The sequence below is a fragment of the Nilaparvata lugens genome, chromosome 11, assembly GCF_014356525.2.
Source record: "Nilaparvata lugens isolate BPH chromosome 11, ASM1435652v1, whole genome shotgun sequence".
In the NCBI taxonomy this organism is placed as follows: Eukaryota; Metazoa; Arthropoda; class Insecta; order Hemiptera; family Delphacidae; genus Nilaparvata; species Nilaparvata lugens.
In genome coordinates, this window is record NC_052514.1 from 5304955 (window position 1) to 5319540 (window position 14586).

General features: G+C 35.6%; 1 protein-coding gene across 1 annotated transcript; it reads right to left on the reverse strand.

Annotated features, from left to right (window-relative positions):
* Positions 1-262: 262 nt before the first annotated feature.
* LOC120353630 lies at positions 263-12802 on the reverse strand. The gene is made up of 4 exons (XM_039438177.1): positions 12583-12802; positions 5179-5368; positions 1049-1256; positions 263-303 (listed from the first exon to the last, which is right to left on the reverse strand). The coding sequence occupies exons 2-4, from the start codon at positions 5332-5334 to the stop codon at positions 263-265; spliced, it is 405 nt and encodes a 134-aa protein (XP_039294111.1). The 5' UTR covers positions 5335-5368; positions 12583-12802.
* Between the last annotated feature and the right edge of the window lie 1784 nt (positions 12803-14586).

The following is a 14586-nucleotide window of genomic DNA, read 5'->3' on the forward strand; positions in this document are numbered from 1 at the left end:
GTAAGATCAGGGAAGAAATTGTCAACATAATGCCTGCAATGCTGGCAGGAGTCATGACAAACGCCAGAAATTGGTTTACTTAGTGTATAGCAAAAGGGGGACGTCACCTACCCGATTTAATATTCAAAACAATTGAAACAAAACTTCATATATGTGAAGAAAAATGAATACAAACTTTCTGGTCCATCCAAAGATTTTTATTCACTTTTGGTGACGCCCTTTAGCGTATTTAGATTAAGTCTAGTTTAAATTAGTTTTCAGTCTAGCGGTAGTTGTAGTGGCGAGGCCGGCAGCTGCTGCGCCCTAGCAGATAAGTCAGTATTTAGATTATTCTATCGCATAATCGTCAGTTGAAGTTGTCAGCTCGGATCGGACGGTGAAAAAACAGGATCGTTGCTGTTTTTTTGATTGTTGCCGTTGAATTCAATTTTACACGTTCGTCGTTATGTTAAAATTATTATCAATATATTAACTGTCCCAAGTTGGGGAAAAGTACAGTTTTTCCTTGTTATTTGTGAATATATAAATTGAAATATTCAACTAGTGCGATCGGACTTTGAATTGTACAGCAGTGTAAAGTAATAGTCAATACAGTAAAGTTATCTTCCAAGCAATTTTCGGACTGATCAGTAATTAAATTGATGCCAGAATTAACATACATCGGATAGGGGTAGCAGATGTACAAGAGAGGCCAACACCTTTTCCCGACTCTGTCTTGTCCTGCCACAAACCTAATTCCAATTCCTGGAGTAAGTTGGTATTTAGTATTTGAAGAAAACTACTTGCTGGTGAGTAACCAAATAAGTCACTTCTGGTATAAATTTAATGCTGAAAATATTACTTACTACACTCAATCTATTAATTATTGCTCTCTTTATTCTAGCATATTATCATTCAATATTTTGCTCTTTAAATTTATCGACAGTCCTCTGCTCTCGCTTGTAATTTGGGCTATCCAACTTTCAAATGAAGGAAGTTTCGCTGCTGCACTCTATGTTATTAATCTTTAAACATTATAAATTTTGAATTGAATTTGATTTTAACTCACAGACTTTGTGCAGGCTGGGATTTGAACCGGTCTTGGAATAGTCATAATATCTGAAAGTTTTTAACTTCAATTTGTATTGATTCTCATTGGTAGCGGTCTCGAACCATCCAACATCACGTAGGACCCCATCGTAGGACACTGTTGAAACAGCGGTTACTTTTTCATCTTTCAGAGTTTGTTCGCTGACCACTCTATAGATTTGCTTAGGCTATCAAACAGATAGAGAACAATGGTTGGTTTAACTGATAGATTGGTTAGCAGAATAAACATGAAGAGCATCTCCAATATCGAGATCCATGTTTATTTATTTGTTTGGTTAGCACAAACAATACAATGATCGAGAAAGAAAAAACAGGCTATTGCCTAAAACTTTTCCAATTTCCTAATTTAGTTTCAAATTGTCCAAATATTATACATAGGCTATGTCCATTTCAATTTCTACACCAAATCACAATCTGAGAATATAGATTAGAATTAAACAAACAATTTTAAATTTGGATAGATTGGTAGTAAAACCTTCGTAAAAACATGAAACAAACTTTAAATTCACAAAATAAAGAATAAAACCACTTGAATTTTGAGCTCGAAAATATCACGTTCACCTTAGCTACATAACAGCTGTTTCGTGTTGACAGTAGATGACATTCAGTTGACGAGTATTTGCTATTCCCAAAACGAGCAACTGCTCGACAAACCACCAATGTGTGTAGATGTGTGCTCGTTAATCGGCAAATATCAAGACGAATAGTTCGCCGAACGCCGAACATTCGCAGCTTGCCGAATGACACATGTCTGGAGCCGGCTTTACTGGAAAATCATCCTATAGAATAGGTGATTTTGGGTGTTTAACTGATATAATCTATTCTATTTTAGCTTGCTATGCATGTACAGTACGTTTCACTTCGCGCTCACTAGGCATGCGCAGTGGGCATCAGGTACCTTATTTCAGGATTACCAGAGTTACAAAATTGTTCATAACACTAATTACCCCCTGGGTTGGTTAATACGCTCTAGAACTTTTGTATTGTAATCTCTAAACCCACAACTTTCAATTATTGACCGAACGAAGTGAGGACTAAGATTCAAAACGACGGTTTTGCATTTATCTTTATGTTTATATTATTATGTTTAAATGTTTATATGTTCCGCATTTACGGCGAAATGCAGCAATAGATTTTCATGAAATTTGACAGGTAAGCTCTTTTTTAAATTGCGCGTCGACGTATATGAAATTTTCAATAAATTTCAAGGATAATATAAAAGGAAAAGGAGCCTCCTTCATACGCCAATATTAGAGTAAAAATCAGACTATAGAATTATTCATAATAAATCAGCTGTCGAGTGGATTATAGATTGCATGCCATGACGCATGCTATTCAATATCTCAATGTAACTTGGTTAAAAATCAGCTGCTGTGTGGACTATTAATATTGCATGCCCCATTTAATGCAACTTTTATGCACTATTTAATGAGCTATTGATTGCATGCAATAACGCATGCAATTAATAACTAAAATATCATAGTATTGTCTCTCGACCTTTCTCTGCTTTGAACTCGGGCTGACCTGTTGCCAGTATGTCTTGAAGGAGATTAGCTTTTGATGTTTGCATTTTTGATACTCCAACCCCAACAGCCATTAGCCGTTTTTACACCGAAACCTCGCCGACATGACATACAGACAGGATTTACTCTGATGGACAGTATAAGAGGAGGCTGTGGTTTATAACTGCGCGAGGTCCACTGTTCACAGAACTACTAGTACGTTGAGTTGGTGAAAGTTATGATAACAGTAAAATATTTCTTCTACAAGAATAATTTGATAGTGGGTTTCATTGGGGATCCTATTTGAAATGAAAAATTACTCTGTCGCTTCAATATCTTTGTTTCTCTTATGAATCCAAATTCATTTTTTTCAATGAGAAGGTGGTCATTTGATACATGATTTCCAATAAAGTGGTACAGAGTTCCAGTAGAAAATGAATGTCGAAAACCGTACATTGATATCTGAGCCCGTATTAGTTTGTTGATGTAAAAGTTGTAAATTATGTTGTATATTAACCAGTAAAATCATGTGTCAGCACATGAAGGTCTGTCTGTGTGATAGCTCCCAAACAGCCTCAGCTGATGTTATAAATTGAAAAACTGTTGTAATTTATCTTCAGCTGACTCAATGATAAATCATATGTACCTTCAATTTTATTTTTTATACCGGAAAAGGACAAAGGAGGGAGTAAATTCTGTTGCACAACGAACTTTTACCTGTATACCTGTATAAGGTTCGACGATAAGTGATACGTGTTTAAAATTTGAAGCTGATTGATCAATTATTTCTTAACTTATTGTAGAACATACAAATAGACGGACATCGACTTTGGCTTTGAGTGAGTCAATGAAAAAAATTATCCAGTCTCTTTGTTCAGCAAATCACTATTTGATCTTCTGCGTGCAAACCCCTTTGAAGGAGTTTTTCACACATTCTTTTCATTTGAGTGTTAAGTGTTATGCATATTTTACTGACCTTGCTGATGACTGTACGGTCCGATGGCAAAAGAATCAAATATTTATCCATTCACCTACTAGTAGTTCTGTGAACAATAGACCTCACGCAGTATTCTCATCCACAAGTACCTGATTGAAACTATAGACCTTATGGAAATACAGCAATAGACTACTGGCTTCTCCACACATCTGTGTAATCACTTGTCAACTTGTCTGATTTTTACTCTAATATTGGCGTATGAAGGAGGGTCCTTTTCCCCTTTTATATTATCCTTGAAATGCAAAATTTCCAAAAACCTTGTATATACGTCGACGCGCAATTAAAAAAGGAACATACCTGTCAAATTTCATGAAAATCTATCACCGCGTTCCGCCGTAAATGCGCAACATATAAACATTTGAACATTCAAACATTTAAACATTAAGAGAAATGCCAAACCGTTGACTTGAATGTTAGACCTCACTTCGCTCGGTCAATTATATCAACCGATAACAGCTACCTTTTTTTTAGAAGGCAGAGAATCGGCAACGCTGTTTCCCTATCTTTTCTGAACTGCCTTTATAACGTGGAATCCACTATGATGCAATTGATATGAGGATAAATACCATTATGTATAATACCTATATTCCCCCCAGAATAAGCCACGCGTAAAAAAACGAGCTAAAAAAATCAGTCGGACCATATTGATGGGTCCAAATAGGTTCGAACCAAGAACAATAATTTCCATCGAATTCATCATTATTGCACTTTATTAATTAAAAATGCGGAGTGATCCATGGTCTAGTGGATAGAGTGCTTGCGTAGCAGCATAGAGATCCCGGGTTCAAACCCTCTTAATACCAAACGTTTTTTAACCAGATCCCCACTCCCTTGTTATCAGATGGGCACGTTAAACTGTCGGTCCCGTCTGAAGTATGACAGTCGTAAGGTCCATAGACGGCTTAAATTATATATTCAGGCGATGGGACCTTCCCGCAAGGGACTCTCCACCAACAAAAGCCATACGAATTTACTTTTTCCTACAGTGACGTTGAAAAGTGGCCATTGCTGCACTGATTACAGAACGCTAAGAATCACTTTTCCGCTCTAGTGCGGGAAAAATTTTTCTGCACTCCAGATTTGCAACATGGCAACGCAAAACTTAGTAGGTTATATGGAGCAACAGTGCAGCAAAATCAAAATGAAGTTGGTAACAGTGACTGAGCTGCTATAGTGAGCAGAGGTGCAACGAAGCACAACGCGCAAATTATTACATTATATATTATAACTAAGGACAACATTTTTATTCAATTTGACAATAAATTAAGGTTTTTATCAATAATAAATTACACAGAAAAACATTTGATGCATTTCAGGCAATTTTACCCATAATTACCCACTTTTCATATTCAATGGTAACAGTAGGAAAAACTTAATGTGAAATACGTGCGCAATGTTCCTCTGCTGCACTCAAGAAACCATTCCGCCCTCGCCTACGGCTCGGGCGTAAACGTTTCTTTCGGTGCAGCAAACTGTCACTTTGCGCACTAGTTGCACAAATAACTATTTTAATTAAAAATGCGAATTATATTCTCTTGTGGATTTGATTTACATTCAAATGGGATTTTAACGTTTTGAATGTTTTCTCACCTTGTCATTAGTTGTAGATTCTTGGTTGTGTTTCATTTGATCGCACACCTGAACTTCGAATTCGATATCGGTAAAGTATTCATTGTCTCCAGAATCCCTCTGCTGGTATTTCGATGTTTGTTGATAACCGTTGCTATATACATCATATAGTGCCATAGGTTTATATTGAGGATTATCTTTCGGTTCACAGCTTCAAAAAAAAAAAAAAGTATTCACATAAAATTATCATTAATATTCACTTTTATTTTTAGGGCGACTAAAAGTATTGAAAAACATTATAGGATATAATCAAGTACCTTTCATTTCATCACAACAGAACTCTTATTATTATTGTGTTTTTACTTTCCTTGCCCTATTACCATAGGTAAGGAAAGTATTGCTTTCCAAAAATTAAGGTATCCCAATTTCTAAATTTCTATACGTTTCAAAATCCCCCAAGTCCAAAAATGTGGTTTTTGGGTATTGGTCTGTATGTGTGTGTGTATGTATTCATTCATTTTTTGTATAAAATACTATATTCAAAATACAATTATGACATTGTAGGAAAAACTATGTATGAGTGTATGTGTGTCTGTGTACACGATATCTCATCTCCTAATAAACGAAATGACTTTGAAATATGGAACTCAAGGTCCTCACACTATAAGTATCCGACACGAACAGTTTCGATCAAATGCAATTCAAGATGGCGGCTAAAATTGCGAAAATGTTGTCAAAAACAGGGTTTTTCGCGATTTTCTCAAAAACGGCCTCAATGATTTTGATCAAATCTTTACCTGAAATAGTCATTGATAAGCTCTATCAACTGCCACAAGTCCCACATCTGTAAAAATTTCAGTAGCTTCGCCTCATCTATGCAAAGTTGGATTTTATATTTCCAATTATCAGGCTTCAGATACAATTTAAAAAATAAAATTTCAAGTGGAAGAAATTGAGCACGAAAATCTATCTCTACAATTAATGTTCAGTATCATTTTCACCAAAAATAGAAAATAAGCTCTTAATTTGAGAAAATGTTATTATTCTATTGCAAATTATTGTTGATTCTATTAAATGATTCACTATGAAGAGATAGCAGACCTCGTCTGTCTCCAGCGTTATAGTCCTGTCACCAGCTGGCTCAGATCTTTGAATAGTAGACTTGATATACACTAGCTTGTTCTGGTGTGGCGCACTCACACAACTTTCCTTGCCGTTATGAGAATTGATCACCTGACCCAACACTACCCGCGCATCTCAAGTCTAATATTCAAAGATTTAAGCCAGCTGGTGACAGGGCAATAACGCTGGAGACACACGAGGTCTGCTATCTCTTCATAGTGAATGATTTAATAGAATCAACAATAATTTGCAATAGAATAATCACATTTTCTCGAATTTAGAATTTATTTTCTATTATATTTAATTCAATATTTTATTTATTTTAAATATTTAATTCAATCCCATCTCACATAAGAGAAATTGATTGCTTGAAGGAGTTCAAAAAAACACTCAGGGAATTCCTTATTGTATTGTGTCCGTACAGGTTAGCAGACTTCCTTGTTGAATAGTGTTTGATTGATGTATGTTATGTGGGATCTGTAGTGTTGAAATAGGAGGGATGGTAGATATTAGATTAAACTTTGACGTGTCATATACTGCGGGATCGTTGCTCCCTTAATGCAGTTCAGTAATTGTGACGAACAAGTAAACTAAACTAAACTAAACTAAACTATTTTAGGTGAAAATGTTAATGAACATTAATTGTAGAGATTTTTATGCTCAATCTATTTCACTTGATTTTTTTTGTTTAAATCGTATCTGAAGCCTGATAATTGGGAATCTAAAATCGATCTTAGCATTGATGAGGTGGAGCTCCTGAAATTTTTACAGAGATAGGACTTGTGACAGTTGATAGAGCTTATCAATGAATATTCTAGGTATGAATTTGATCGAAATCGTTGGAGCCGTTTCCGAGAAAATCACGAAAAACCCTGTTTTTGACAACATTTTTGCCATTTTAGCCGCCATCTTGAATTGCATTTGATCGAAATTGTTCGTGTTGGATCCTTATAGTAAAAGGACCTCAAGTTCCAAATTTCAAGTCATTCCGTTGATTGGGAGATGAGATATCGTGTACACAGACGCACATACACTCATACACACACACACACACCACACACAACACACACACACACACACACACACACACACACACACACACACACACACACAACACACACACACACACACACACACACACACACACACACACACACTCACACACAAACCACTTTTTTGGACTCAGGGGACCTTGAAACGAATAGAAATTTGGAAATTGGGGTACCTTAATTTTTTTCGGTGGTAATAGGGCAAGGAAAGTAAAAAACACCCACATTGTTTGGTGTAGCGACCGTTTCGTGCTGGTGTTTCACATGTGGACATGTTTTTTTTTCACTTTAAAGTTATAAAAAGACACAATAGTAATAATATTAGTGAAAACAAGATGGTTGAGAGAGAGACTTGAAGCAGGTCGGTTGCGCTCGTGATAACGGTTGTCTTTTTGGTGAATTTTATTGGCTTAGAAACATTTTTATGTCGTGTTTTGTAGACAGTGTGTTGTTACAATGTAAGGAGATATTTGATAGAAAGAAATAAGACATTCTTGTTACTATAATGTGATATTTATTAAGTGAAATTCGATTCAGAAATTTTAGGTTAGTTTGAAGTGAAATCTCTGCAATAGAACTTTTAAGGAGACGGGCGGGAGGAGAAGAAGCAATACCGGCTGACGATAGATAAGTACTTTACATCGATATACCTGTAGATAGATAGACAGCTATATACCGAAGTGAAATATTCTTCGTACTCTTACCCAGATTAGATACCGTAGCTCAGTAGAATTCTTTCGAATCAATATAACAGTGTCAAACAATTTATTTCTGTGAAAACAACGGCACCTTATCTATCTATACTATCATGGCCTTGAATAAAGAGGATTTAGAGGACATTCTGACCAAATTCAAAACTGACATTATAAGCGATACTCAGAAAATTATTAAACAAGAAATAAGTGCTTTGAATATAACTACCATAATCACAGAACAGAATCATAAGATTGAATCCCTAATCATAGAAAATAGAAACTTGCATCAAGAACTTCAGAAGCAAAATAAATTAATTGATAAGATGAAAAGAGAGAATAATGTGATATTTTTTGGTGTCAAGGAGAATGATAGGGAAGGAGATTCTCAGGTTATGAAAAAGATTGTGGATATTTGTAATGAAATTATGAAAGTGGAACTGAAGCCACAAGATATCAATTTTGTAAGGAGATTGGGTAGAAAATCTGATAGTGGAGGGGCTCGTCCTATAGTGGTATCTTTTATATCCTCAATCAAAAAGTCAATTATCCTACAAGAATCCGGAAAACTTAAAAGCTCTAAAATATTCGTTGATCATGATTTGGATAAACATTCACGAGAAATTCGTAAGGAACTGAATGGAGTACGTAAAAAACTTGTATGTTTGAAACATTCTGTGAAAATGAGAAGGAATGGTTTAGAGATTGATGGAAATTTTATGGGCTATGGAGAGATAAAGTGCAAGTATATAGAAGAAACAGATTCGGGCGATTCAATGCATATTCAAGAGGAGAATTTCAAGAAAAGAAGAAGAGAAGCCGAGCAGCAGATAAGAAGAGCCAAGTCTAATAAAATGAAGACCGGTACAACGGAAATAATAACAAACTTTTTTCGCCCGTCAAGCAGCGCAACAAACAAATAATCGGAACTGCAATGAGGAAAATAATGAAGGACTTTTCAGTGTTATTGCATATAATGTAGCAGGAATTATGAATAAATTGCATAGTATTGACTTTATTAATCTACTTCAGAGTTATGAAATATTTTGTCTGTTTGAAACTTTTATCGATAATGAATATTTTTTCTCTCAGTTCAAATTGAAGTTTGCCGAGTATAAGCTGCTTTGGGTGCCGGCAGTTAGAATCGCTAATTACGGAAGAGCGAGTGGTGGCAGAATATATGGAATAAAAAAAGTAAAAGAAATAAAAAATGTATAAATTTTTTAAAAATTTCAAATCATTTTGTTATTAAGTTGAAGATGGAGTCGCAGATAGTGAATATTCTGCCTTTTGCAACTCTACCGGAAAACAAACTCAGAGGTGGTGAAAATGCATTACTTGGAGGCAAACTCTAATTACAAGAAACTATGCAAGGAAAAGAAAAAAACGTACTGGAGGAATTGCATTGAAGGATTCAAGACTGTGAAGGATTCAAGGGACTTCTGGACATTGGTCAGACAGCTTAAGAAGAAGCAATTTGTTATTGGTTCAACAATATCAATGGGAGATTGGATTCAACACTTTCAAGAGCTGCTGAACCCTGCAGTGACAGCTGAGAGAGTGTTGTATGTGGAGCCCTACATTGAGGATGAATTGTTGGATGCTTCATTCCAGATGCAGGAGTTGAGGAAGATCATGGTCCGCGTGAAAGATGGTAAAGCACCTGGAGAGGATGGAGTACCATATGAATTTTTCAAAAATGCGCCCACCTGTTTCATGGAGAGTCTGTTGAATCTTTACAATAGAATGTACAGCACTTCCTGTGTCCCAGACAGCTTCAAGAGATCAATAGTTTTTCCTATCTTCAAGGAAGGCAACCCTGGGGATGCTTCAAATTACAGAGGCATTTCATTTGGCAATGCTGGAGCAAAGCTGTTCACTGCAATTCTCCTTGATAGACTGAAAGCATGGGTCAATCGTGATGGAAAACTGAGAGAGTTCCAGGCTGGTTTTCGGGAGAGTTATTCAACAGTAGATAACATTTTCAATTTGATGGCAATTATCAGAATGAGGCTTGCAGTCAAGAGGCAGAAAGTCTATGCTTTCTTTGTCGATTATTCAGCTGCATTCGATCGAATTGACAGACATTCGTTGTTTCTCAAAGTGTCAGAAATGAGAATTTCCACAAAAATGCTAAGAATCCTCCAAGTTATTTATTTAAACTCCACAGCGAGAGTCTGGAGTCAAGAGGGTCTTTCAGATGCATTTGAAACTAATACTGGCGTGAAGCAAGGCTGTCTGCTGAGCCCCCTACTGTTTGCATTGTTCCTAAACGATTTAGAGGAGAATATGGAGGGGGGTGTGAAGCTGAATGACACAAATATAAGAATACTTGCCTATGCTGATGACATTGTACTTCTTGCATCAAATAAATTAGATTTGAAAAAGATGATCACAGCATTAGAGGAATATTGCAGAAGATGGAACCTACTTGTCAACCTTGATAAATCCAAGATAGTGATTTTTAGAAACGGTGGAAAACAAGGAAGGCATGAAAAATGGTGGTACAAAGGAAAACCAATCGAAGTTGTCAATTCTTACAAGTATCTAGGAATAAATCTGACGTCAAGACTTTCAATGACACTGCATTTCAGAGAGAGATTGGCCTCGGCGAAAATGGCATTAAGTCTGTTTAATAACCTGTTGTTGAACAATGCTATTACATTCGAAGCAAAGCTGAAGGTGTTTGAAGCGGTTGTCCGATCCATAATGTGCTATGGTGCTCAGGTGTGGGGAAGCAGGATGTTCGACTTGGTGGAGATTATACAATGGGTTTTCATAAGAAAAGTGTTTAGTCTGCCAACATATTCTCCCAAAATTGCCATGCTTCTAGAGACTGGACTACAGCCAATTTTTCTACATACTCTGAGGCTACACTTTGGATTTGTCAAAAGATGCTTGAAGTTATCAGAGGATAGATATCCAAAGAAGATTTACAAAAAACTCTTTAAAAGTCATGTAGACATCTCAACTCACCCTGACGGTCAAGTACCAAGGGTTATCAGCTTGCATTTGTTTATTATAAATTTATTTACTTGTATAATATTTGCTCAATACAATAAAAGCTATTCTATTCTAATATTAGTGAAAACAAGATGGATAATCAACAACGAAAACTCTTGTTTTGGAAATGTGTTGTGATAAAATGAAAGGGTACTTAATTTATCTTATCGTGTTTCAGTTATCTTCGAATCACAGTATAAAAATTCGAAGTCTGCTTCATGAAATGAACAACACTGCTCTATTTCAAGGATAAGAGATAAGTATTTGCAGTATCATGAAGCTGCGTTTACACCAATGTTAATAACAAAATGTTTATTTCTCCGTCGTTATAGATTTTAAAGGATTGAACATAACTCATCATACACATGATGAACGTATGTGTTTGTCAAGTTCCGTTCAATCTAATGTAATCTATAAGGGCGGAAAAATGAACATTTTGTTAATAAATGGTGTAAATACAGCTTAAGGAATACTCTACTTGGAATGTGCAATTCGACTAATATGTATGAAATATAATATTGTGAATGCAGACGAACAAAGCGACAGACAGCCGTATGCAGACAGACGGACGAAAAATCTCTTCCCTGGTGTACTAATGATGCAATCAGTTGCGAGCAAACAAATATAAATATGCAACATTCATTAGAGAGGAAACAGACTTGACACTGCTTTGAAATGGCCTTCTGCAAATTAAAATTTATGCTTGTAATCCTGCTGAATTTGAATAGTCTAGTTAAATAGCTAATGGAATAGGCCTATGCGTCTTAGAGGGAAAATTTTATCGAACAAAATTTGTAGAGGAAAATTTTAAAAATATTTTCGTTCAAGAAACGGTTGAATATCTTGAACGGTTATTGAAATACAAGCGATATAGCAAATCCTAAAGTTTTGGCGGCCATCTTTTCGACGTGTTTGCCTGTAAATTTGACTTATATTCATCATCACGATCCTCATCATTCTAGACCTAACGAATAAATTGAGACTTTTTCCACGGCTGTTACTCAAAAATGACATTGGAATGGCATTTGCACCCGGATTAATTAACAGAAACATGAAAATAGCTAGTAACTGATGAGAGTATTAGGCCTGAGGCTTTAAAATTCCCAATGAATTTTATAGTGAGGTCCACGTTATAATGGCAGTGGAGAAAGATAGGAGAAAACCGTTGCCAATCCTCTGTCTTGTCAATGCCTTCTATAGACGGTAGCTGATACAGGTTTATTGATGTAATATCAACTGTTCATTCTCGTTTAAAATAATTAATTATAAATAACTGAGCAATAAATTATATTTTTTGATAATTTCATAATGAATTGACATAATTAAGATGAAATATTTTGTTAATTAATTAATAATTCTACATTGTTAAAAGACGATCTGGCAACAGAGTAAAGCAAGAAAGAGATAGCGCTATCCGCTTTGTTGAATGACAGACAAGGATAGCTAATCAAACACTGACATTATGACGTGGACCTCACTATAGCATTATTTTCAACAATTTCTTGAACTTGGTTGTATCTTTATTCGAAAAATTGCAATATTATTGGCATAGTACTCACATGTATATATTTTTTTGTACTACAACCGCTGTCCCTCCACCAGTAGTTGTTTGTCCTGTTATGTCTTTGTATGTGAAGTGGATATGATCAAGATCTGTTCCAAACAATTTCAGCGATTGCGTTCTTGGATCACCCTTGAATTTCAAGGCGTGTTTTGTGTTGGAATGGTGGTCAACCCAAGTCACAATTTCGTCATTCGTCTTGCTCACAAGCTGCTTTTTTGGTCTGAAACGTCACCAATAGATTCATTGTTATCTATATTACAATAAAATAAAGAACTGGCTTATACACATACGGGAAAGGAAATTAACGAGTGATGCATCATTAGTTCAAGTCTGAACTACTCAACTGATTATCTTGAAATTTTGCTCATATAGATGACTAGCCGTCAGGCTCGTTTCGCTCGCCATATCCCTCTAGCCAGGGGGCTCCGCCCCCTGGACCCCCGACTGGATCGTCCAAGAATGAAATCAGCAGGCTCACTTCGCTCGCCTGCATTTTCATTTGAGCATTTTTATCATATGTTAGGACAATCCAGTCGGGGGCCAGACTAAACGTCTGGCTAAACGGATATGGCGAGCGAAGCGAGCCTGACGGCTAGTAATATAATATTCCCAGGATTGAAGTAGCAGTGCTCAATCAATTTTTCCGCGATAAATGCATTTAAATCTTCAACTTGGTGCCAACCTAACAAAGTCAACTCAACTTAATGCCAACCTGACAAAATTATTAATTTAGTTGCCAGTTAACAACTGTTTCGAAGAGGTACTCTATCTAGATTATAGTTCTATAGTAACATATGATATGGAAATTTCAATTATAATGAAGAGATTGGGAGAAGAAAAATATACATGCTAAAAGACGAACTTCAAACCCTTAAAAACAACCCTTAGAGTTAAAAATATTGCCAAAAGATTTCTTAGTGCGCCTCCAAAGGGCCAACTGAACATACCTAACAATTTGAACGTTTTTGGTCCGGTAGATTTTTAGTACTGCTAGTGAGTGAGTGAGTGAGTGAGTCAGTCAGTCAGTCAGTCAGTCAGTCAGTGAGTGAGTGCCATTTCGCTTTTATATATTATGTAGATTAAGAAGATTATTGATTCACCAAGGATATTTATAGACCTATTTTTTACTCTTCAAGATTTCAGTACGTCAAGTTTTTCAGTTTGTCAAGTTTTCAATTCGTCATGCTTCCAGTTTGATAGACTCTGCTCAAGAGTACCGTCATCATAGTGTAATCAACGTTTTCATTTCCCATCTTCTTCTACTACCTAATATTGTCTTTTTTCATATTTACACTTTATACATAGGCTTGGTAAAAAGTATAGAAACAGCTGAATATTTCTTTTGAAAGGGGAATTTGACAATATGTCTGATTGTGGATCCTATTCGAATAAGAATCACATACTAATTTTCTGTAGCATCAGATTTTTGGTCCGCCATCTTAGAACAGCCATTTTGAATAAAATTTAATTTTTAAAAATTGGAAGATGATACATTATGATTGGATTGGTCATATGATACATCATTCCTACTAATAAATAATCTATCTATCTATCATCTATTTGTTAGAGAGTCAGTGGGAAGGATATTTTGAATATTCTTTCCGAAGAATGGACATTGATATGTCCAAAGCTCCGCCAATTTATGTAGATGCATTACAATATTATCTATAGTTATTCCAAATTGCTTTTGGAAATTTTATACAGTTCAATGATTATTTTCTTAGTCTATATTATGTGAATTCATCTATAATCTTGCTGTATTGTAAGCTATTGTATATAAGTGTGAGTCAGTATATATTGTAATCTACATAAGAAAAGTACTTAATCAATCTATATTATATTATAATGAAGGAAAGAGCTGGCTTATACACGTATGGGGTAGGAAATCCACAAAATAATGACGCATCATCAAGAGTCTAAACTACTCCACTGATAAATCTTGAAATTTTTTGTTTATAGATTGCTGATTGAAAGTGAATTGCTCATGTTCGCGGCGCGT